This window comes from Acartia tonsa, chromosome 5 (genome assembly GCF_053477335.1).
Source record: "Acartia tonsa isolate MP-2025a chromosome 5, ASM5347733v1, whole genome shotgun sequence".
NCBI classification, from domain to species: Eukaryota; Metazoa; Arthropoda; class Copepoda; order Calanoida; family Acartiidae; genus Acartia; species Acartia tonsa.
In genome coordinates this window covers 16,229,710-16,256,378 of record NC_137264.1, presented here as the reverse complement: position 1 = coordinate 16,256,378, position 26,669 = coordinate 16,229,710, and the positions used below count along the sequence as shown (strand labels likewise).

The window sequence follows — 26,669 nt, the reverse complement described above, 5'->3', positions numbered from 1 at the left end:
GGTTAAGCTCTACTTTACATTGAAGCTTCTTTTAGGTCCCAGGAAGACTTAAAACTATTTGGGGGATATGTTTATCTAGAGTGAGCCTTAGCTTGTAAAAAATCACAACAAGTTTGGTCCCGCCCCCTTAATAATCTTCCAAAGTCCACCAAACTTTTTATTTATCGTACATTGTCAAATCCCTTTTAAAATCTAAAAACACTTTGTTTTTATGACAATATGCGTATGTTTTTACACACCACATTCAATGGATTCTAAAATGTTGAATAAATTTTTAATTTTTTCTGAGGTTATGTAAGAAAAGAGTAAACACCAAACTTATTTATAAACTTTTAGTGTCTAACCATTCATTTTTTCACAAGCAATAAAGGAATCTATAAACTGATTCAAAGCCGTTTATTCATTTAAGAGGGAAAAGGGACGTCCAACAGTCCAAGCCTTATATATATTTTTTTTTTTTTTTTGGGGGGGGGGGGAATGGGGGGAACCCCAAAAAAATTTCCAATCCAATGAAGAAAATAATGTATTAATAATTGATGTGTGCAAAGGGTAAGTGGGTTAAATCAAGTACTAGTTATCTGAAAAAAAACACCCTGTTTGTAAGTCTTATAGTAACTATCGAAAACTGTATTTGTAGTTTTCCCTGTTTTATTTTTATAAATATTTAATTCAGAAAGAATAAATTCATGAAATATAAATCACACAAAAACGCGTTTCTTACTCTGGATTTAAAAAAAAATATAAATGATTGAATTATAAAATATTATAGAATTAAGTTAAATTTTATAATATTTATTGTTCTATATCGTAATACTAGCGGCTACGCCCCCTAGAAGCCTCTAGGGGCACTTAAGGAAGGATGGGGGAAAAGACGACTCTCTCATTTTCAATGCGAGTTTTAAAAGAAAAGTAAAAAAAATATATTTATGTTGGTGGGGGAGGGGTCTTTTTTATTGGAATGGTGGAAATACCTCACCCCAAATAGTTAAAAACCTTCCCTCGATCTATAAGAAGCTTTACTGTAAAGGATAGCAACTCGATGACTGTTTGTAACTATTATCAATTAACTTATATTATTTTGAAGGAAAACTACAGTAACGTCAATTATAAGCAGGTATTGTTCATAAATCACTGGATATGTTACTCTCAAAAGCTAACTCAATTCATGTTTCTAATCTTTTAAACTCCGGTCATAAACATGAAAGTAATGGTTATTTTTGTTCAAAGGTTGACGGTCATTTGTTTGGTCAGACATACTGTCATTACCTTCTTATAGAAATGCTGCAGTACATAATGACCAACAGGCAGACACTTGGAATCTACAGGGTGACGATAATAGCCGATAAAATGATGTATATTCCCAATGATGATACATAAAATTACCCCTTTTGTAGATTGCAATTAATGGTTGAAACGTGTGAACACTCAAATTAATAAATCAACTAATCAAAATTTATTAAAATTATCCAAAGACGTTAAGCCAACGAATAAGAAAATATTATTATAAAACTTTGGGAACTAGTGTAATAAAGAGCCCAATGTTCCCTTCCTCCCTGGTCAGATACTGTAGATATGTGACTTATGTAGATATTTTTTACCTGGATGGCTTTTCTGACAAAACTGTAGCAGGATTCATTCGGACTGGACAGATCAGAACTACTACGTCCAACTTAAAAAAATCAATAAAGTAAATATAGAAAGTCTTGTTAAACAATATCTTACTTAGAACATTCAATCATTTGAAAAATCACCCTTAACAAGTTAAAACTCTTTAGTTAAGATTTTGTTTGGGAAAATTATATTGGTTAAATCAAATCGTTTAAAGATTAAAATTCATCATCGCAGAAAAAAACATCTTAACAAATGTCTGATTTTATATGTGACAAGTAAAAATAAATAAGTATGTACGAACGAACATACCATAATTAAAGAGAAGCTGTACTACTAAAAAAAACATATTGCCTATTTTCTGGTATGTGCGTCTTACAGATATGTGGTAAGTGGATAATATAGGTATTATTTTATTTGTTATTTTTCTACTATACATTAGAAACCAACAAAAAATAAGTGTTTCATATTGAAATAGTATGTCTGTCAGTGCACATGTGTCTTTTGGTTTTTATCATTGAGTTTTTATTTTTTGTTTCATATGACTGTACAAGGGCAGAGTTTTTTTTATGTTGGGGGAGGGAAGGTGCATCCAACACCATCCAGGGAAACCATCTCTACTAAATTAATGGGGGAGGGTAGGTGCATCCCACACCATCCAGGGAAACCATCTCTACTAAATTGTTGGGGGAGGGAAGGTGCATCCCACACCATCCAGGGAAACCATTTCTACTAAATTGTTGGGGGAGGGTAGGTGCATCCCACACCATCCAGGGAAACCATCTCTACTAAATTGTTGGGGGAGGGTAGGTGCATCCCACACCATCCAGGGAAACCATCTCTACTAAATTGCTGCTCCAGAGGGATTCCTCCAATGAAAAGAAAGATTTTTTTTTTAAATTGATAAAAGGTATGTTGTTATGTGTGTAACAGAGCAGTTGTTGAGATCTTTTGCGCCAGTTTCATGCTTCAAATTATTATTTATAATGTTAAGCATATTTTCTTCTTTGTTTATTTGAAGGGACATACTTAATATTTGTAGACCAGGGAGGGAGAGGATAATGCAGGTTAAATCATACTTTATCATTTTCAATCAGCCTTTAGTTTGCTAGTAAACATTAAGAGGAAGAAAGAGAAGTAAATTTTTTAACCATTGTCCTATCCCTTTGTCTCTGAGTGTAGACAGAGAAGATTATTCTTCTGGTACTGCATCACGGGTAGATATTGGCAAAATAATGAAGTAAGCATAGAGACCAATACTTAAAATAATTAAGTAAGCACAGAGGCCAATACTTAAAAATAATTAAGTAAGCATAGAGACCAATACTTAAGGATAATTAAGTAAGCATAGAGACCAATTCTTAAAGATAATTAAGTAAGCATAGAGGCCAATACTTAAAAATAATGAAGTAAGCATAGAGACCAATACTTAAAAATAATGAAGTAAGCATAGAGACCATTACTTAAAAATAATGAATTAAACATAGAGATTAATACTTAAAAATAATGAAGTAAGCATAGAGACCAATAGAGGTAATACAGCATATAAAAGAAAATATTTTCATTTTGTTTTTAATTCCAAGGAAAAGGGAGGGCCAACTCTTAAAATGGATAAATAACCCGATTCTATAAAGATGAAATAATCATATAGAGACTATTACTTAAAATAATCAAATAAGAATAATACTCAAATTTATCCAGGGAGTAACAAAGACGTGTAATAAAGATCAATACTCGAAAGACTGCGATTAAGCAAAATAATCATTCCATTGCAAAAAACGCGATATTCAGTTTGTTTAAATATTCAATTAATTAGGTTTTTTCAAGAATGTCAAGCGTGTGAAAATTTTTTGAGCGTGGGAACCATTTAATTTTCATTTAAATGGTACATATGTTTTTCATTTAATTTCATTTTTAGGACCCGTGAGAACTTTTTTTTAGTGTGGGAACCATTTAATTTTCATTGAATTTCATTTTTTGGAAGTGTGGGAAAAAACGTGAGAAAAAATATGTTTTAGTATAAAGAAATGTTCTATCAGTTTCAAACCTTTTTCATTCGATAGATCATACTGACTTTGGAAAAACTGTCAGACCGATTTTTGAAATTCAATCTGTGATAAAAGATATTCAAGTTTTAATTTTTTGTTTTGAAAATATTATTTTCATGTATTGACGCCATCTTGGATTATGATAATTTTTTTTTGTTAGAAGATTTTTTTTCTAAAATATTTTTAAAAAATTAACTTTTTACAATAAAAAAATCTTTGAACTTAAATTGACCAATAATTCAAAGATTTTTTCTCTTTGATTTGGAAGATTTTTTATGATTTTTATTTTTAATGTCAAATAAAAACACAACAGTGAAAAAAATGAAAATTAAATGAAAAAACGTTTTATGATTTTATTCAAGAAATTATTTGCTAACATCACCTTTTTGTTGCAATAGAATGTTATTTAAGCAAACAAAATTTAGCATAAATGGATATTTAAATCCCTCGGTATTAAATGATGAGCTAACGCTCGATCATTTAATACCTTGGGATTTAAATATCCATTTATGCTAAATTTTGTTTGCTTAAATAACTCATTTAAAATTACAGAAAAAAATATGATACTATAAGTATTAATTCTTTGACACTTTTTTTTGGCTGTTTCATAAGTATCCGACTAAGAAAAATATGATATTACATTATCTTTTTTGTTGTTTTACTTATTTTCTTTGTCAACCTTGTCATATTATGGATATACAAACAATATTTATATTTTAAATTATTTATTCTTTTTTTCTATCTATAATATAAAATAAAACAATTTTTGTTAATACAGATTCTCAATTTCAAGGAAGCTAAGTATTGGAATCAAAATAAAATTTTAGGGAATAGAACATACACATCAATGAAAATATTGCTTCAATAAAATATTTGTTTTGGTTTGATGAACGTTTGGCCAGGTAACACCAAAATAAGACCTCATGCAAAAAATATTTTGGAGATGCTGTAACCCCCCTAAATACATCAGATTAACCCTCACCCCATGAAAAGTCTACACAAAGTTGTGGAGATTGAATTAGTTACCGCTTAATGTAACATTAAGCATATAAATAGTTAGTTATTAGCAGTTTGACTTTTCAATGGCATTTAAAAGACGAAGCTCAAAATGTATAACCCCTAGATATTTACCCTCTAAATCAGCCAATAGGAAAACAGCTAGCTAGCTATGTAAAGTAAAATTTCTTTGGATATTGCTTGCTAGAGTAAACAAAATCTTTATAAATTGTTGAAATCTTACGACAAAGCTAGGTTTTTGGAAATTATATCGTGAAAAATTTATATAAACTTTAAATAAAAAAAAGGGTTCGTCTGCAATGAATCCTTTTTGAGTTTAATGGACTATGATGCCATCTAGTCCTTTTTTATATGCATTTATTTTTCTTACCTAACGGTGATATGCTTCTTCCCTTAAATCTTGATCTGCCCTTCCTTCTCATACTCAACCTTAAAAAAAAGAAGGTAAAAAATTGGGGTAGGTCGACTTTTCCACCGCCTACTTAAAGTGCCCCTAGAGGCTATTAGGGATGTAGCCGCTAGTTTTATATAAAGGTACATGGATAAGACAATAATATCCTTAAGAAGATCAGCATTGATATATCAGTTAGGGAGTTGAATCCATTTTTATAGAAGCAGAAATATAATCTATGATAATGGTTGTGACCCTCTAAAACTGTAATCTACCTTTCCACTTTCCCCTCTCTTGGTGAAGATATCTTCAACGCCGATACGATTTTTGAAATGTAAGATTCTACTTTCCCTTCTCTTGGTGAAGATATCTTCAACGCCGATACGATTTTTGAAATGTAAGATTCCACTTTCCCCTCTCTTGGTGAAGATATCTTCAACGCCGATACGATTTTTGAAATTTAAGATTCCACTTTTGCCTCTCTTGGTAAAGATATCTTCAACAAGAGTTAAGCAATTATTACAGTTATAATAAAGAAACAGCGTAGAGACTGTAGATCCTTAACTGTGTGTATATTGTAGATTCTATAAATAATTTTTGTATTCTCAAAGTGAAAAAAGGCTACCAACAGACTAACAGACATTAAAGGTAAAAGAAATAGACACACATACATGAAAAATATAAAAAGGTAATTTACATCAGGGAGGGAGAAGACATTGGGCTGTTTATTGCACTAGTCCCCAAAATTTTAGAATAACGTTTCTTTATCGTTAACTTAACAACTTTGAGGACTTTTATTGGATTTTGATAGGTTGGTTCATTAAGTTGGAAGTCCAAACGTTTCAACAAGTAATTGTAAACTTCAATAGGGAAATTTTGTGTATAATCATTGTGAATTACATCAACTTATCTGCCCTTTAGATCCCTGAATTTATGTGCACAGTATCTCTGCTACAAAAACCAGATAGAAAAGGTTTTATTGGTTTTTACTTACTAAAAGAACTCAACTTTATTTTCAAAGGATTACAATGATAGGTCAATCTTTCCTCCACTAAACAAATTGGATGCTTATAGTGCCTTAATTAAAAAATGACGTCATACGGTACGAATGACCAATGATAGGCCAGTATACATTGGTATTGATTAATACTAAAATGTATCAGAGATTATTTGTATTGTATGAAGTATTTTCTTATGGGCACTAGAAGTTGCTTAAAAAATTTCTTTGAAAAAATCGTTTCCCAAAAATCCTCAAAATTCAGAAAAGAAATTTTTTTTTCAGTATCCCCAATATTTTCTTAAGACTTTAAAAATACTGAATTTAATAAAAAGTTGGAGATACTCAAAATTTAACAATAGAACTGCGAACACGGTTCTTGTTACGAAAAAAATCTTCTAAATTTTTGTTTTTGTACTTGCGTTTTTGGAATATTATTTGGAAATAGCCTAAAACCATCTCAGTATATTTATAAAGCGCAACCAGAGCAAAAAAAATCTTTAGCCTCAGACAAAAAAAAATAAAAATTTAATGTTCCTGTTGGTAATATTTGTCCTTTTTGCCCTAAGAACTGTGAATAAAAAGAGTATAAAACTACTGAACCTGATAGTAGTCACTGCGCCATAGAAAGCATATTTGAAACTTTTCTTTCATTTTAGAATACTTTTTAAACTATTTTTGACTTTTGCCCATAAATTTTTACATAAATTTTAAAAAAAGTTCAAAATTAAAGTACTTAAATCTAAGATTTTACTCTCGAATTTTTAAAAATGATTAAAAGTTTTGATATAAAAACTTTGGAACTTCCACTCAAACCTATTATTGGACCGCCAATTCCCTCCTTCCTATATTAGAATCATTGGAGAAAAAAACTTAGAGGCTCTTCAAATTGTCCCTACCCTTCTATACTATACTTAACCTATATTAACTTTAACAAGGATGACAATATCCATAAAAGCGAAGCTCTGAAACGGTAGGACAAACGGACATTAACACTTGTATAATATCAGAACTTAATAATCAGAATGCGAATGTATAAGAGTCAAAGCAAAATTGTAAGTAAATTTGTTGAAAACTGCTTGATACAGGATAATGATTATGGACATACTTACATTTTTAGGACTTGATTATAGAGTTGCTTCGCTTATAATATTGTATTTTGTTGTCCCAGGAATCAGTATACCAAAAATCAGACCAATCGGATAATTAGGTCACATACAAATTTGTTGTTCAAAATGTAAAAAAAATCAACATGTTTAAAATGGACGTACGGACATTCTGGTAATGATTATAGAGTTGCTACGCTTTCTAAATCGTACCTAACTACTAAAGGAATCACCATGCAAAATTTAAAATCGATAGGACAATTCTAACATGCCTAAATTAACGAAAAAAGCTATCCGTGACGGACGGACGGACCGACCATAATTATAGAAAAGCTTCGCTTTTAAAAACATAAAAAATATGTTTACCCCCAAAAAACTTGTTTGTGGTCCATCTTAAATATGAGGGAAACCACAAAATCGAAACAGTGTAAAGTATCCAATAAAAATGACGCCATACAATACAATTGACCAATGACAGGCCAGTACGCATTGTAAATCACCAATGGTAAATTATGTACTGGTCTATCATTGGTCATTTATATTGTATGACGTCTTTTTTATAGGACACTATACGTTGTTTCCACAAAATTGTCCCAACTCAGGCTATTTTACAGTTTTGAAACTTGTATTCCAGGAAATAGTGAGATATCAATGTGAATGTATTGTTCAACTGTATAACAATAGGACAGCAAGAAAAGGAATAGATTTCAAAATATATTTTCTTTCAATATGCAAAAAAACTTTGAAATTTGGTTTTTATTCATAATGTGAGAAGTACAGTAGATTTAAGAACAGGCATAAAACAGAGTTCATTTTGTAAACAATTTTTTTGAACGACATGTCATCTGATGGACGAACAGACTATTGTCCGTCATATAACAACATTGATAACAAACATCAATGTTTAAATAATGTTTAGCGTTGTATAGTCATAGTAAAGGTTAAAAAGTCTTAGTGTCATGGCTCACGAGTTTACCGGAAAGGAAAGGTTTATTTCTTAAAATACAGACATTTATTGATTATATTGGAAGGTATAGAAATTAAAAAGAATATTCATTTCTTGCATCGTATTATAAACAGCTTTCCACAGATATAAACTATACAATTATAAGATAAAAACAGTTTTTTAGCCCCGAGGTGCATAAGGCACTGGATAAAAAAACTGGTTTTAATCTTATGATTGTACATTCTTATATTCGTAGAAAACTGGATATATAAAGATGCTAGACATAATTTTTTAGTATGGCCGAGAACCGATTTTAAGCCACCAGATATTAATCGGTTTTAAAGCGATACGGGAAAGGATTTTAAATTTACCTGGACATGGAAACTGGTTCACTATCAGATCCTGTTTGTGTGAATGCATGGTAATGTGTCACATCGTCCTCACTATGGTTGTAATTGTACTTGTTATTTTAAAAAATATACTGTTTACAACCTCAATGTTAACAAAATAATATTTTTAAGTGGATTTTATTTTTTTAGGGCACGGCAGCTGCGACAAAGCCTTAAATAAAGACCCGTTTAAATGCTTTGTTTTTTTTGTGAAGGTATTTTTGAATCAGGTTTAGACTTCCAGCTGAATTTAAAAGTTGATTTCCCTATGGCTGATGAATGGCTGCCGAGCACTAAATCTTTTTTTAAAATGTCTTAAACTTAACCTTAGCTTAGGATAATAATACGTTTTCTTGAAAATTTACCATATCTGACAGACAAACATGCATTCAGTTACTTTAGAAATAGATTAGATCAATAATTAATGTTTGTGAACTCTAGTGACCATATTTAGAACTAAAATGTAACAAGTTCCTAGTGCATGTTGTTGTAGTGGTGTCCCCTACCCCACTACCACCCCCTCCCCCACTCTTTTCATCTACGGACTGGGTACTAGGCCGGTTCCATGGTATTAATACATCCTGAAAAACAGTACAATTAGAGTAACGAACTGGGTACTAGGCCGGTTCTATGGTATTAATACATCCTGAAAAACAGTACAATTAGAGTAACGGACTGAGTACTAGGCCGGTTCCATGGTATTAATACATCCTGAAAAAGAGTACAATTACAGTAACGGACTGGGTTCTAGGCCGGTTCCATGGTATTAATACATCCTGAAAAAATACAATTATAGAATTCATTTTATAAAGAACAAACCAACCAGCAAACTATTAAAACAAGACATGGTGGAATATTTGGAAATTGGAATAAGGATGACAACATCCATAAAATTGAAGCTCAGCAATTCAGACGAACAATCTATAATACAAAGTAGCTTGATGTCTGTCCGTCCGTCCGTGCGTCTGTCCCTCCGTCCGTCCGTCTGAAGCTTAAAATCTCGGTAACCACTGAACCGATCGGATTCTACTCTTCAGGGAATATACCTACTGGTCCTGTGGTGATTTTGGGCTATTTTCTTGGGGGGTGGGACACCCCCAACCCCCTCAAAAACAAAAAAACCTCCCCCATATTTTTTTTTTTTTTTGTAGGAGATATCCTTGGTCCTTTTTTTTTATTGTAGAAGATTTCCTTGGTCCTTCTTATTTTTTTTTTTTTTACGAATTTCACCTTAACTTTTTTTATCATATCTTGGGGCAAATCCCCTAGAGGCTAGGGGCGAAGCCGCTAGTAAAAAATACATAGATATAACCCTTTTTTAATGAAAGAATGGAAAAATACTAGATTTTATATACTTTATGGTCAGCTGGATTACCCTAAATGTAGAAGAGCCTTGCTTTTAAAAATATTTATAGATTTAATTTGTTTGTAGATATAATTATGTAAAGCTAGTAGGATGTCTTTCTGCATACTTTTGTGAGTGTGTGTGTGTGTAGCAAAGGATCTCGCTTAACACTTAGCGGATATGGTTCTTCTTTAGGTCTAAGAAAAGTTTAAAGGTATTTTCTCAAATTAAATTGTCAAAGAAATAAGGTAAAACCACCTAAACGTTTTTCACTTATGCTTTTTAAAACATAAATAAAATGTTAAGGGTCGACTTCAGCCCCTCAAGAGTCCTAGATGCTTTTAGGGGCGAATGATATGTAAATAAAAGTACACGTTTGTTGTGTATTCTAAGAATACTAGCGGCTTTGCCCCTAGCCTTTAGGGGCTTTGCCCCAAGAGGTAATTAAAAAAGTATTACTGGTGCTGCCACCAGTAGTTTTATGTGAACTAACTTCCCCATAAGAAAAAAAAATTGTGGAAAAATAGGTACCTATGCAAAAAAAAAAAAATTGGGGGGAGATTTTTTTTTTGGGGGGGGGGGTTGGGGGTGTCCTACCCCCCAAGAAAACCAAGAAAGCCTAAAATCACCACAGGACCAGTAGATATGTTCCCTGAAGAGTAGAATCCGATCGGTTCAGTGGTTACTGAGATCTTAAGGGACGGACAGACATCGTTCTACTTTGTATTACAGATAATGGATAGTAAGTGTTTATTGCCTTTATTCTTTGTTTATTGCTACATTGTCCTTGTTCATATAAAAGTTTTTTAATCCTTTGATAATTGCATAAATTATAGCTCACATAATTAAACTTTCCCACATTCATAAAACAAGGATGACCTCATCCATAAAGATCAAATAAAATCTAAATCACATAACCAGCACATGAAATAGCAAAATTGTTTATAAAATTGCTTTAAAGGAAATAATTTTAATGCCTGATTAAAGATGCTTAGCCTTTGGTATATATATGATATAATATGTACATAATCATCCAGTAAAAATTAAAATTCCATTAAAAATCAGGGTGGTGGGATAATTATATTATGTAAAAAGTTGGTGTCAAAATAACTTAATATGTTATAAAAGACTTATGGACTTCTGATTGTTACAAGAATTGTAACATCCCTGATTTAAGAATAAGAGCTACCTGATTCAGACGTACTTACAGAAATACTTTGCTTTTAAAAGATAGGGGAATCCTGAAGATAGAGAGATAGGACAACTGTAGATTAGATATAAACCTACTGGTTTAAGAATTAAAAAAAAAATTATATTAATACTATGACAGCAGCCATGACCACTAAGGCCATGTAATTGAAAAAAATGCATATGGACACAATTGCACCCGTTTTGACAACTATTCTCTTTCCTAAAGCAAATTAAGTTTGGCCATTATGACCGAGTAGATGTGTAGAGTAGATGTGCTACTAAATATAGTATGACAAGTCTTAATCCTCTTATGTCGTATCCATTCGCATTTTCTCAAGATTTAAATACAATAAACTTGTACCTCAAAACATTTTATTTGGGTATTAGTACCTAGACATAATACTTTAACAAGGATGACAAATAGCAAAGCAATAAAATTTAATCAAATTACACTGTAAGTACACAGTGAGTTAAAGAGTAGATTATCATAGGTCATTCAAAATTTCAAATAAATTCACATATACATGAACATATACATAGACAATAACCTATGTTGAAATTTTCCTTCCATTTCGCCAAAGAGCTTGACGGTCAAAACCCCTTCCTAAAAGTATCAATCTCAGGTGTAGAATGTGTACACTGATACTCGGCAGTTTTTGAGATCTAATGGACGGACATACATACATACGGCCATTAAGTCAGTCACTTAAATTAAAGGAAGGGGATGATTCGTACCTTCACTTTTGATTTAAACCTTCCTGTAAAGGAGAATAAAATCGGTTTAGTGGTTGGCGAGATCCTTCCCTATATCTGACAGAAATCTTTTTACTTTTATATAAGGATAATTTTAACTACAACTTACAACTTACAATAACGACTTACTTGTTACAGCGAAATAATAAGATTACATTTTTGGAGATGAAAATAAATGGAACTCAATCAGAACAAATCAAAACACATTATTACACTTACATAGCTACAAAGCCCTGTGGACTAAGGTACCAAAAAAATTCAGTATTTTTTCTCCATTTACTATGTCAATAAAGTTGAGAATCGCTTATGGGTGTGATTGGCCATAACCGTGTCAAACTAAAGACATTAAAATATTTGCTACTGCGGCTGTGACAAATGCAAGAGAAGGGAGAATTCCTTGGTCTAAAACAGGCGCAAATTTTTACTATTTTCACAGTTTGGCCTTCCAGACAACGGCCAAGCACATTGGGTTAGTTGAATGCAATAGTTAGAATGAAAAATGACTTTCTTAGACTTTTACTGTATTCTTACAATTAACACACAAACAAACATTAAAACACATCTGTAAACGAACACAAACACACATACACACGCACACACACACAGACACACCAACACACAATTAATTAGTAAATGAGAGAGAAAGTTATTAAGAAAATCCAGCAAACAAAATTAATTTCTTTTTTTTCTACATTTAGGGCCAATCCGTTCGTTTGTCCTAAATGAATACCTTTTAAGCAAGTTTGAATTGTCGATCGATTTCAAACTGTAACAGATAGTATAATTTAAAAAAGAGTAACAACTCTATAATCATTAAAAGAAAGTATGTGGGGGGGGGGGGGGGGGTTGTGGTGCAACTCTGTACACTTTAATGGATAGAATATATTTGTTCTTGTTGAAATGACAATAACAATTTAATTCACGTTATTGTACTTTCAAAATCAAGCTGTGTGCATTATTTTTTTCTTAGGGGGAGAGACAAATTTTTGAAAAAATAAATAGAACAGGCATGGACGTTCAAGCTTTTTATTTGAGAGGTGTAAAACTAAAGCCTTTAAAGGTTTTTTTTTGGGTGGGGGGGGGGGGGGGGGTAATCTAATGTATTTTTTTTCCTGAGAACAGAATTTTAAAGTTTGTTTGATAAGATTAGAAATTGAAATCAGAGAGTACATTTTACAAAACTGCGCCATTACTATGTAGGTTTCAAAATGTGGCGTTTTCCCTTGTTCAGTTCAAATAACCCTAGGGTCACCTTTACTTACAATCAGACTCCTCTCAATAATGCGTAGTAACTAACGATATAAGTAATGTACGAACAGACATGCCCTTATATGTTGCTATTCTAGTAAAACTGAAAATAACAACTTTAATAATATTTGAGTATAGTCCCTTTCGTGGCAATGCCCCTTGAGGGGCAATTCGTCGTATTTTCAAAATGGCTTTTGATAGGTTATTTTAGGTTAGGTTAGGTTATATTGGGTTAGGTGATTGTCCAGCAAAGTTAGGCAATTGGCCCGCAGGTTAGAACCCCCTGCAGGGGCTAGAAATAGAAGAAAAGCTACTGTGAAAATACGAAGAAACACCCCTTAATCGGCGTTTCCACGAAAGGGACTATACCCTAATATCTTTATCTGTCCCTTGTCATGACAAAAAAAAGTTTGACTTCAAACGATAAAAAAAAGTAGGGTTCGCACAAAATTTTATTGCATTTTTTCTTTTCTTTACAAAATAAGAAAATAATATACATAGTGTTTTCACAAATATAGTACAAATTTAATTAGACAGCGAAATTTTGAATATTGTATTATTTAAAAACAGATGAAAAAGATAATTAAATAAAACATAAAAGTTACCAATAAAATAAATAGAACAATTTACTTTATTATTTCACCTCTAGAATACATTTTAAAGTAACAGGATATCTATATATCTTTCTGTATGTAAATCCAATAAGATCTCGTACACGGTAGTAAAGGTTAATTTTTACTGTAATGGTATTAGGAAGGTTTTAGTCCAAGGTAACAAAAACCCTATGGGTTAGGGAGAAGCTACAATAAGTCTGCTATTGAAAACTATCCAAACTCACTATTTTACAAAAACTTACAGTATGAAAATGCAATGATTCCTTTTTGCATTTCCTCACGTTTTCTATAATGTATGTTCTTACAATATCACGACTGTCCATAAATATCATAGTAGAAATAATCAAGAATGCCATTAAAACTTTACTACACAATATTCCTTGGTCTTTAACAGAAAATCTTTTCCAACCAATTACATGTGATGATGTTGTCGCAGTAAATTTTTGTTATATTGTTTTTCATTTATGATTATATCTTATATTTTTTTATAGGGCATTTATTGATTAAGAATAAGATTTTTCACCTATTTAATAATCAGATAGTTTAAACTAAAGTCAAATGGTGTTATTTAGTTACACTTTGGTAAAATAGTAGGATTATATGACTATTGTAAAATAGGAGAGAAAGGGCACAATACGAAATATTTTATTGTTGCCGTGCACTTATTTTGGGTGGTGGTGTTCCATTACTCCCGCATAAAATTAGATTAATAAATAAACAAAAAACGACATAGAAGAGAGAAAAAGGATGCCAGTTATTAGAAGCTTCAAACTTCAATCTTTAGAATGATAAATAGTATTATCCAATAATCAGAATTGCAATTTATTGATACATAAAAAGAGGTTTGATTAAGTTTTTGTCATTAATAATCTCATGCAAAACAATAATATAAATTCAAGAATTGGTCATTTAGAAAATTTTTAATTAAAAGAATTTAAGAATTTAATAAATTATGGTTCAACATATCGGTAAATAATAATGGATTTTCTGATTTTAAAGGTATGATAATATCTTTCTCGTATTCATTCGAATCCGGTGGATAGGAACCGGTTCTCATCCATACGAAAAAATTATTTCTAGCATCGTATTATATCCAGCTTTTTACGAATATAAAAATGTACAATCATAAGACTAAAACCAGTTTTTTTAGCCGGTGTCTTCGGCACCTCGGGGCTAAAAAAACTAGTTTTCTCATAATTGTACATTCTATATCCGCGGAAAGCCGTTTATAATACGATGCGAGAAATAACTATTAAATATGCTAAAGTTGATCAAATTTTATGTTGTGTTATCTTTAACAAGTTGTTAATTTGAAACAACTTGACTTTAACAAGGCATTTAATAGTTAATTTATACATTTAACCCAAAATTAAAAAAAATGTTTTTGCAAAATTATGTAAAATTAAAGACTATAAATCAGGGAGGGAACATTATGCTGTTTATTGCAGTAGTTCCCAAAGTTTTATAATAATGTTTTCTTATTTGTTAGCTTAATAACCTAGGGGACTTTCATTAAATTCATTAAAGTCTTTAATTTTACCTAATCAAGTATATAAAGTTGTGATTATTTGCATTTTACAAATAAGTAACGCAAAGATAGACACTAACGCAAATTAATAAGGAAAAGGCACATAAAACAATAATAAGTATAAAAATAGAAAAAAACGCAGCCTAGAATTACGCAACGACTTAGAGTACAACAACCATTTGACGTCATAAAAATGAGAGATTTTCCATCTCTTTTTTAGGGGTTTTCTTTCCCTCTTCTCCTCTCATGTCCCTCATTTTTTTGACGTCACACGTCTGATTTTTTAGACACTTTGTAAAGTTACATTATAAAGTACCAACCTGGGATTCGAACTTTCTATGTCTTTGTTCCATGGACCAAACACTGATAATTATTTTTCCGCCAACCCTAGAAAAATAAATCAATCAATAACAAGTATATAAACAAGGATGACAACATCCATAAAAGCGAAGCACTGAAACTGTAGGACAAACGGACATTAACACATATATAGTGTCAGAACTAAATAATCAGAATATAAATGTATAAGAGTTGAAGCAAAATTGTAAGTGTAAATTTGTTAAAAAACTGCTATATTAACGAATAAAAGCTAACTATCTTGGACGGACGGACGGACGTACGGACCGACACTAATTATGGAAAAGCTTCGCTTTTAAAAATCATAAAAGCAACGTGAAGCAATTAGAAAAAGAGAATGGTTTTTTAAAAAGTTCTATTCTTTTGTAATTTTGATTAGTAGCTATATTGAGTGTGAGTAAGGTTGAAAATGTAGATTTCATGGTAAATTTATAAAAGATTCGTTTTGTATGATTTCTTTGCTTAACCTTCAATAATTTTAAAAATTAAACAAGAAGAAAACTTATCCAGAAGCAATAGTTGGAAAACATATCTATTAGTATAGATGCATAATCCAGACAACTCCCTGCCCAAATTGGTGACAGAGACCCTTTTCGTCTGCTAGTAAAATTTTGTTCTTTTGTGTTAACTCAGCTGTGTTTATATTTACTACATTATTGGCTGATTTCAAAAACTCAATGCAAATTGGGACAGGGTCCCTGCCTTGATACAAGAGTTACATATAGATTATGCCCCTCAATTCGTTTACATTATTGTTGACAGAATTGTGGTTTGCCATATAGATGTTTTGTTCTGAACAATTATTAATGATTCTTTGTGTTTACCAAAATTGTTGGCAAAAAGCTTTGTTTTTAACTTTTGTCAACTGAGCACAAGAACTTTTTAAAAGCAAAGCTTTTCTATAATTAGGGTCGGTCCGTCCGTCCGTCCGCCCGACATAGATAGATAGCTTTTATTCGTTAATTTAGGCATGTTAGAATTGTCCTATTGATTTCAAACTTTGCATGATGATTCCTGTTGTAGTTAAGTACGATTTAAAAAGCAAAGCAACTCTATAATCATTACCAGAATGTCCGTACGTCCTTTTTAAACATATTTTTAACAATATTATAAGCGAAGCAACTCTATAATCAAGTCCTAAAAATGTAAGTATGTCAATAAACATTATCCTGTATCAAGCAGTTTTTCAACAAATTTACTTACTATTTTGCTTCGACTCTTATATTATCCAGTGTGTCTAAAATAGTATAAGTTGGAAGTAAATAAAATTTTTTTAAAAGTCAAATTTTCGCTTCCTATGTAAGATAGACATCTAAAATATTTTCACATATACTTTCTTTGCATAAAATGTTAACATGAACAGTTAAACTGCTTTTTAGAGAACATGTATCCCTGTCAATTCTAAATTCATTAATATTCTGGTGCCGTGTTGTCGCAGAAAACAATCTTTGACAAAATGAGGAATTTCATAACTGAATCAAATAGAACTCACAAATATTGGCTCAGCTTTTGTATGAACACAATTAAAAGGAATCTGCAGGGTTAGATTACCTCAAAGGGTTTAAATTGTAGACTTGTAACTGATGATTACAATCCTATTATATAAAGGGCGTTGCTACAAAAGACCAACTCTACAAAAGACCAACGCCTACAAAAGACCAACACTACAAAAGACCAACGCCTACAAAAGACCAACAAATATATATTGTTATTTAAACATTAAATAAAGGTCATGGTCGCAGCACTCGGCCCCCTGGTCTGCCTAGCAGCGGGCACTCGGCCCCCTAGCCTATAACCTAACCTAACCTAACATAAAAATTATAAGAACAATATTAAAAATTGTAAAAACAATATTAAAAATTGTAAAAACAAAAATAAAAATTGTAAAAATCTACCGACCAATTTTTGTAAAATTCACGAAATTCTAAATCACCTATGTATTAACAGTTGAGGATATTTTTCTTAAATAAATTTCCTGGGGCTAACATAGGTTAGGTTAGGTTATGTTATAGGCTAGGGGGCCGGGCGCCCGCGGCTAGGCAGGTTAGGTACACCATTTGCAGCTATAGACCTTCCAGCTCTACGATTTTTTGTTGGCGTTGGTCTTTTGTAGTCGTTAGTCTTTTGTAGGCGTTGGTCTTTTGTAGGCGTTGGTCTTTTGTAGAACCGACTAGTTAGTCTTTTGTAGGCGTTGGTCTTTTGTAGAGTTGGTCTTTTGTAGCAACGCCATATAAAGTAGTAGTCTCGGATCCGCTAACCGCTTAACCGAGATGGTTCTCATTTTCAGTGAAGCTTTTTATAGCTCCAGTGAAGGTTTATAACTTTGGGGGAGTGTATCTCTACCCTCCCAAGAGAAATCACCTCTAAAAAAAATGAGGCCTCTAGTGACGCAGCCGCTAGTAGGAATAAATTTTTAAATATATTCTTATGTTCTTGAGAATAGGGAACTATAAAAATGATAAATACATGTAATAATGACAAATATGAATAAAACTAAATTTATTATACAAACATGTATAGTATACATTGTAAATTTCTACAATATATTGCATATTTCTATAATATTTTATTTGTATAATAGCTACTCTATATATCTAAAGTTTGCCTGTGTGTCTCTAAGTCCTTTACAAATAGTATTTATTTGATATAGTAGGTGTATTATAAAAAAAACTTTTTTATGATAAAGTTTCGACATTGTTATTTTGCACTATCATGATTCATAGTTACAAAAGGTTCTAAAGCTATCGAATATCAGAAAGAGTTTATAGAGTATTATTTACAGTTCAATATTTACACTTTTTAAATCTAATATACTTAAAATTCACTTATACTTGAAACTCAGATTTAAGTTATTTGCTATGCTAGTTGAGACGTTAAAAACCGTACCCAATTTTAAGTTGGTTTGAATTCTTAAGGGCCGAACCCAAGTCTGAAGTTGTTCTAATGGTGTATCATCACTTTCAGACATAATCCAGTTTTACAAAAATCAAAACAGTCTCAAATATGTCAAATTTATTATAATTGACAAACCTTAAATATTTGGAATTGAACTATTATAATAAAATTGCATTCATAAAGCTTAATGTGAGACATTTTAAAATCCGCGAAAAGTCTTGATAAAGTTTACGGAAATGATGGCCCACCGTTTTAATTTGCATATAAGATGATATGTTTGAATAAGTTTCATAAATATTTATACAAACATAAAGGGTTCTGGCGTTTCACTTTACCATGACGTACTACAATAGGTTTATTACCTTTAGGTGGTCAATACGTACGATCATCTAAATTCAAATTTTAACAGACGAATATTAATTCAATGCAATAATACGAAGAAATTTTTTTTAGACGTGTTATCCTTATAAATAAACTGTTAATAGCTGACTTCATACATAGATAACACCTTTTAAAGGTTAATGTGTTAAATACATTTAGATTCTAATTTGTCCAATAATGAATTAGATTGGACGTGTGACAACCACATCAAAGCCAGTTGTCAAATTTAAGAAGTTCATAAAAAGCAGAAAAATATAATATTATAAAATTTAAGAATTTACATTTAACATTTTTAATTTCTTTATTTTCTTACTGAGCAAAAGTTACCGTTAACGTAAAATGTGATAAAATCAGATTTGCTATTTGTTTTGATGTGGATATGGTTAAAACGTGGCAACACTAAATTGGAGAGTTTTGGATATGAAACTCATAAATTTCATAAATATTTAATCATTTACAAACACATTTATAGTGAGACGCTTCTAAACAAACTATTAAATTTAAAAGAAAACATTTATCATAAATTTTCTCTTTTAAAGATTTGATTGTGTCCTTCCCCTGTAAAAAAGTGATAGTGCGAGGGAGGATGATAATAAATATTCAAACAAATTTCCCTCAATGGATGTAGAATATACAAGGATAATATTAAAAGGGAAAAATTGGCGTCGATTTAGGTTGATAACATACAGGGGCGTCCAAGCTTTTTCATTTTTTTTTTTGGGGGGGGGGGGTAAAAATTTGAAAATAAAAATTTTGGGGGTTCCAACGTCACCTCCAAGCTCATTTGGGGGGGGGGGGGTAATCCTTATATCATAGAGGTAATTTTTTTTTTATTTGGGGAGGGTAATCACCCCTTTACCCCCCCCCCCCCCTTGGACGTCTTTGATAACATGTACATCATTTATTAGTCAGTTCGTTTATTTAAAAAAAAATATTCAAGGGACGAGGGGGTTTCTTTGTTCGACTAGACACTTGAAGGGAAACCGCTAATTACATACCTGAGAACTCTGGCTAATTCTCGGATGGCTCGTACCCGTCTCTCTACACCGATAATTTTTTTATCTTCTTTAAATATTTCAAAAATTTGTTACTTGACCTCATAACCGTAGAAAAAACTAAACAATAAAATATATCAACCAATTAGTTTGTACATTCGCCAAATTTGTGATTAATTTTTACTTAATGTATTTATTTTCTAAAATTTATTTTTCTAAATATATATTTCTTTTCTCCTGATTACTATGTATAGTGTGCCGTAGGTTCTGCAAAATGTAATCACATGTACAAAATTTTCATAATCGTAAAATATTATCACAACACAAACTTCCCATTCCATTTGTTTTGCATACAAAAAATAAAGTATAAAATACCCCCTCAAGTTATTTTCTATTGTGGCCTTTTGCTAGTATGAAAGAATTATTAAAAATGACAATATGCGTAACTGATAGGACACTATTAATAATAATCTAATCAATAATCAATTAGTTTTTTTTGTCTCATGTGTCTTTTTATCCATAGTAATATTATATCAATGGATAAAGAATGGGTGGATATTGTGGGAGATTCTCACATACCCTAATAAATGGTTCTCATAGCTGGCTATTATAACGTTTTCCACATCCTACCCCCCCTTATGACTTTACCCCATCCCATTCTCTGACCATTAGACATTAAACTGTCAACAAAGCTGGTACCCGATGTTTTATAATCTTTATCATTGGCTTAAAAACTTTTGGGTACTTAGGTTAAATTTTGATTTGGTGGTTCAACCTTATACCAATAATATTGATCTACAGAAGAAGGGCTATTTTAGTTACCATAATTAGCGATAAAGATTATTTTTTAGTCAATTGTCTTATCTCTTAATATCCCTGGTGAAGATGCAGATCTAATATTCTTTAGTCTAGCCTGTATGCATTTATGTAAATCAAAGATTCTGGATCATACTTGACAGTGCCATACAGAACTTAGATATCAAATAAAGAAGACCTAAAATGCCAAAAAATCAAGAAAAAAAACTAAACTCAGTTCTAATTTTAAGATTCTTTTAGTGAGTAGACATTTTCTTGGTGCTATATTGTTAAAACCCATTGCAACTCAGGCAAAAATTTCTATAAACACCATACCTCATTCGTTAGAATAATCAATTTTACTATGAAGAGATGATTATAATGTTGTACAAGCTCTCAGTGTCCAAACCTTTACTCTAACAATTATGTTTTGCAAGAGGAGTGATTTTATTTATCGTAATTTAGCAAGTGCATCATTATTTTTAGTAAGAAGATAAAAATTCCTGTAGTGGCAATATGGTGGATCACAGCAATGGAAAGAACAGCATCAAAACAGTCATCTTTGTACGGTAAAGAAAGGTTATCACATATCAACACCTGAAAACAATATGTAATTGAGCCACCTAGCGGTTCTATTTTAACTAAAATAGCTTATTAGAATAAAATGTCCAAGTGAGACATCTAGCGTTTATTTCTAAACTAAATTAGTCTAAATAAAATAAAATTAATAGTTATAGTTTGACCGGCAAGAAGTTAAATACAATTTATGTATTGGCCTCCTAGCGATGTTATTTTAACTAAAATAGTCTTATGTAAACAATCTTTATCAGGTTAAGAGAGGTTATCATTTATCAACACCGGAAATAAATGTTTAAACATCTTGCGGTGATTTTTGTAACTAAAATGATCTTTGTGTGGTAATGGAGACATCTAGTGGCAAATTCTTAATTGAAGTTGTAGCTTTAATATAAAATCTTTATGTATGACAAACAAAAATATTACATATAAAAACCTTAATACAATGTCTAATTGAGCCACCTAGCGGTATTATTTTGACTAAAATAGACTCATGAACTGATCTTTGTAAGGTAATTGAGACATCTAGTGGCGAAATCTTAACTAAAGTTATACATCAAAGATAATGTTTAATTAAGTATCTAGTTCTTGATAATAAACTAAAATAGTTTTAACCGGTAAGCTTTAAAACAGCAAGGAAAGCTTATCACTTTTATTAAGATATCTAGTAATTAATTTTTAGCTAAACTAGTTTTATTTTATCTATATTTGTGAAGAAAAACAATTTTGAAGCTGTTTATAGTGCCTTTAAAAAATGACGTCATACAATACAAATGACCAATAACACACCAATACACAGACTAAAATTTCAATGGCAGGCCATTATAGATTTTAATTGACTATTGGTAGGACAGTATTGTATATAGGCACTGTAAAAAGCTTGAATAATTTTACCTCATGTTCCTTTTCTCTGGCTATATCAGCCAGAGCACGACATCTATCGGCACCAGTTGTAAATACCATTGGATTCAAGCTCATGTATTTACCACTTCCACAACCTAATAAAAAAATACAATTTATAAGTGACAGCTATAACTTATTTCAGGATGCTTGTATCAATATTTAATTTATTTCTCCTTCATAGCTGATTAGATAAGAAGCCCAATGTATTTTTTTCCGTATGCTTAACCCCTGCAAGGCTAATACCTGCAATGCCTTAACCCAATATAACCTAACCTTACGTGACATAAACTAATAAAGAAAATAATTTCAAACTAACCCCCCTCTTAATTTTCTATCTATGGACGGGGTTATTAGTGTTCAACAAGGTACTTTGTGTGAAAATCCCTGAAGGCAAGACTCAAATTTACTTTATATTCTCATATTGAAATTTGCAAGAAAACAAATGGTTTTCAGGAAATATTAATATGCAAAAATTAAATTTTGTCAAATCAGAAAGAGGAAAAGTAAAGTTTGCATTTCTTGAGAAAATATTTCACAAAAAATAAATGATTATAAACTAAAAGCATGTAATATCTAGGAATAGAAAATGGAATAGTTTTGAGGTTTATATTTTTAGTAAAAAGTAAAACAATGTGTGCTTGTCCGTCCGTCTGGTTTAAGCAAAAGATTGCAGCAACTGTTAGAAAGAAACTTTCTGGAGCTCTTATAATGTGAATTACAGAAGTTTAAAAACGCATTTAAATGCTAATTTTAGGTTGGTTTAAGGGTGGATTATAAAAATATTCAATGGCCTAGAGGTGTATACAAACACAATTGAAAAAGATATTTTTGTTTCGAGGGGAACACGAAGAATTTGACTTTTAAAATTTTCTATGAAGCAGCTTACAGTGAATATAAAAATGGTCATTTAAAATGTATACTGTCCTATCATTGGTCATTTGTATTTTTTATAGGCACTATAAGCTGCTTCATTTTAATTTTTAAAATATATATCCCTTATGCATAATTTTAGATAAATTCAATAATTTTCCTTTCTTGTTGATGTTAAATTTTTGAAAAGATTAATTTTGATAATTGTAAAGGTTCAACATTGCAAGATAAATTGTTCATTTTTTTTGTCAAATTATTTTGAAATTTAATTAATTTCTTCATATTAATTAGCGACTTAAACGGTGTTGTCATGGGGAATTAAAGGTTTGAATCTTCTCTTAAATTATTTAGGAAAAAGATAAAAGGTGTTTTCTTACTGAATTCATGTTCAGAAGGTTCGAAGGGTTAAATTTAAAAGGATATGACAACATCCATAAGCGAAGCTATAAAATCAGACTGTAGGACAAACGAATATTAACACTTGTAAAAACTTATTTCACAGGAGATAAATTTATAGCATCCGCGCCCCCAGCATCTAAAGGCTCGACGGAGTCGAAGGAGTAGGGAAGGGCAAAAAAATAGTTTTAAACCAAACCTAGACCTAAATATGAAAATAAAATAGCCTAGAACCATTCAGGTACCTATGTGAAGCTCTCTAAAAATGGAGAACTCAATCGGTTCAAAATCTTTGGATACAGACCAAAAAAGTCTAAGCATAATTGTATGCATATTTGTGTGAAACTGTTTAGATACAGGATATTGTTGATAAACTTATACCTTGTTGTTATAAGAATCAATAGTGCAAAAATAGAAAAAAATATTCTAAAAAGTTAAACAAAAGCCGTTCCCATGATTTAAATGCACATGAGTTACTTACCAACATCACAAACAAAAGAACCAGGTTCCAGATCCATCATAAACTGTTTGACTCGAGGCCACGGCCGATATCTAGACAAGAATTTTATATTTAAGGAGATTCTGTCTGTTTGTATAATGTATATATGTGTGTCCGCTAGGATCTCATGAACGGTTTGAATGATCGTTTTACATTGGAAAACAGAAGGTTTTAGGCTATAAATTTGAAAGAGGAATCATATCTTCCATAAAGCATTCATTTATTGAAAAAAATCTGGCCCAATGTACTCGCCCTGTAAGTAGTTATATTAATAGTAAGATTGTTATAGTGGCATGCACAGGGTTTTGCACGCCTCTGGATTGGATTACCTGGAATCTGAGAAATTGGCAGATATTTGTTCATATACATCGTGGACATAAGCCTTCTCCAATGCGAGAGATCTAAAATAAAATTAAACTTAGACATAAAAATAAATTGAAAAATTTAGGGATCTTAAGGGATAAGATAATGGACGATTAATTGATATACACCCTAAATTATTAAAAACAAAATTACCCTTCCAATAAATCAATATTATTTGTTAAAAAGTTTGGACACCTCTGGTTAATCAATATTCAATAAAAGTACCCAAAGTTTTAGACCTAAAGAATATGATAATTGTTGTTTTAAAAACTTTGGTTACCAGGGTAATTTAATCTACACTACTTTTTTTACACCCTACTTGATAAAAACAAAAGTTGAACGTGGCAAATTTTTTTTTGTAAAAGAAATGTAAAATATTATATGACAATGAGCTATTCAAAAGTGCAAAAATGTATGTGTTAAAATAATTTGGTGTAAAACACAACCCAATGCCCAAATAACCCATTTAAAGTGAAATAGTTTTGTTGGTTATATTATATATTTGGTGTTGAAACTAGGAACTGCACCAATTCCTTGCCTTCACAGCTGCAATTCCCTCAATGCAGCAAATATTTATCTATCTCTTATAGCAATATTTGTTAGGGTGAGTCGATTTTCCTTTTCTCCATAATCATGTGTTTATATGGGTGGCAGATTCTGATTCATGCCTATAAATGTTAAATGTTTTGTAATTTATATCTTTATTAAGTTTAGGTCTTTTGTAATGTATGCCTTTTGTTACACATAAGGTGGGCGTGTGTCAACAACCCTTTTTTGGGGAAGCATTCCATGAAGACTTTCCCTTTATTATGACCCCTCAAATTTTACGCCCTTCAGAAGAATGAACATATTTAGGCATGAGTTTAAAATGGTCATTTTTTCTTATTTCTTATTTACTTTTAAAACTTATTATTGCTGCACTACGTATGGATTTAATTGTCTATGCTTTTTTTTCTGTATTATTATATTATTGTAACCAGATCAAATCTATTCAAATCAAGTGCATGAAGATTAGACAAATATTATGCAGGCAACCAAATCTTTACTGTAATAGGACCAAAAATCCCACCCATTCGAACAATGGTTGGCACGTGACTGATAAAGCAGAAAACATGTTTAAGTTTTAATCAAGAGTTGTATTGTATGACCACTACCTTGCAGCACACCACAAGGGATGAAACTAAATGCAAATTGCACAAACTCCATAGATAAATAATCTCAGCTAGCTACACACTGCTTATGTAATATTACACAAGAACAATTATGTAAATTGGAAGCGAAGTTTTATGAAAAAAATAAGGTAAACTTAAGAACTCTATATCAATAAATAAGATATTGACAGAATAGGAATATAGAAATTTAAGAGAGAAAGGAAGTGCCAATTATAGTCTAAATTTTATAACCTACATGTATTGTATATAGAACAAAACATAGTACTTTCCAGAGATAAGTTATAATTACTTGCTCGCTCAGCATATCCCAGATAACACAGGATGGACCTTTAAGCAGTTCATTGTTAGGGCATAAAGCATAATTTCTACATTGCTTTTTAAAAAATGTTTATAAGTCAGGCCAACTCAGCATAACAGAAAAAGGACAAGCAGATAGAAGGCAAATATACATGTAGCTTGCTATAAAAAAATAAGCTGTAAATGAAGTAAAATAACTTTAAGCAAGATATTAATCAATTTTTTGTATGTTTGGCTGTGTGTTGTGACCAATGAGAAAAAAAATATTTTTTGAGCCAATAAAATAAAAGTGTCTGTATGTGTCTGACCAATGAGAAACCAAGTTTATAATTTGGGCCACCAAGAATTTACTAAAGTAAGTGACCAATGAGAGATCATATTTGAAATTAGCGCCAATAATATTGGAGTATTTAGACCAATCAGAGAGCAAGTTAAGAATTTATATGCACTAATAAGAGCTTTCGAAAGTAAGTGACCAATGAGAGATCACATTTAAGAATAGCACCAATAATAAAAGAGTGTCTGTTTGTTTAGGACCAATCAGAGAGCAATTTTATATGTAATATATAGGAATTTTAATATTTCAAAGAAAAAACCGGTCATATGGACATATTTACAGAGTAGCTGCACTACTAACATTTATATAATAGCTGTAGTGTATGTTTTGTGCTGTATTTACTTCTATGCAAGGTTAAGTATGCAACTTATATTAATTAAATACCTTACATTGTCAAATTAAAGGTTATCAAATAATATAACAAACAGTTTGTAATAACAAGGATGACACCATCCATAAATAGCGGAGCAAACAAAATTAAAAAATGGAGTCAAAGCGCAGATGTCCAGTTGTTGTAAAAAAGAAAGTTAGAGAAAAAGAGAAGGATATGAAAAAAATAGAAAAAACACGAAACATTTACAGATTAATATATATATTTGATTATTTCATGAACGAAAGACAGACGGACCATTTAAGTTGAATTTTGCTATAA

General features: G+C 31.1%; 1 protein-coding gene across 2 annotated transcripts in view; it reads right to left on the bottom strand.

Annotated features, from left to right (window-relative positions):
- The window catches only part of fid (class I SAM-dependent methyltransferase fire dancer), a 158,456-nt gene that overhangs the window by 51,622 nt on the left and 80,165 nt on the right, over nt 1-26,669 (bottom strand). For both annotated transcript variants that reach the window (XM_080160525.1, XM_080160526.1), the window contains exons 6-15: nt 24,178-24,249; nt 23,831-23,901; nt 22,075-22,178; nt 21,110-21,201; nt 19,813-19,857; nt 15,502-15,568; nt 8,980-9,083; nt 8,485-8,559; nt 5,044-5,102; nt 1,599-1,669 (exon numbers count right to left, since the gene is read on the bottom strand). In XM_080160525.1, coding sequence (XP_080016651.1) covers nt 1,599-1,669; nt 5,044-5,102; nt 8,485-8,559; nt 8,980-9,083; nt 15,502-15,568; nt 19,813-19,857; nt 21,110-21,201; nt 22,075-22,178; nt 23,831-23,901; nt 24,178-24,249 — 760 coding nt within the window. The remainder of the gene's footprint in view (nt 1-1,598; nt 1,670-5,043; nt 5,103-8,484; nt 8,560-8,979; nt 9,084-15,501; nt 15,569-19,812; nt 19,858-21,109; nt 21,202-22,074; nt 22,179-23,830; nt 23,902-24,177; nt 24,250-26,669) is intronic.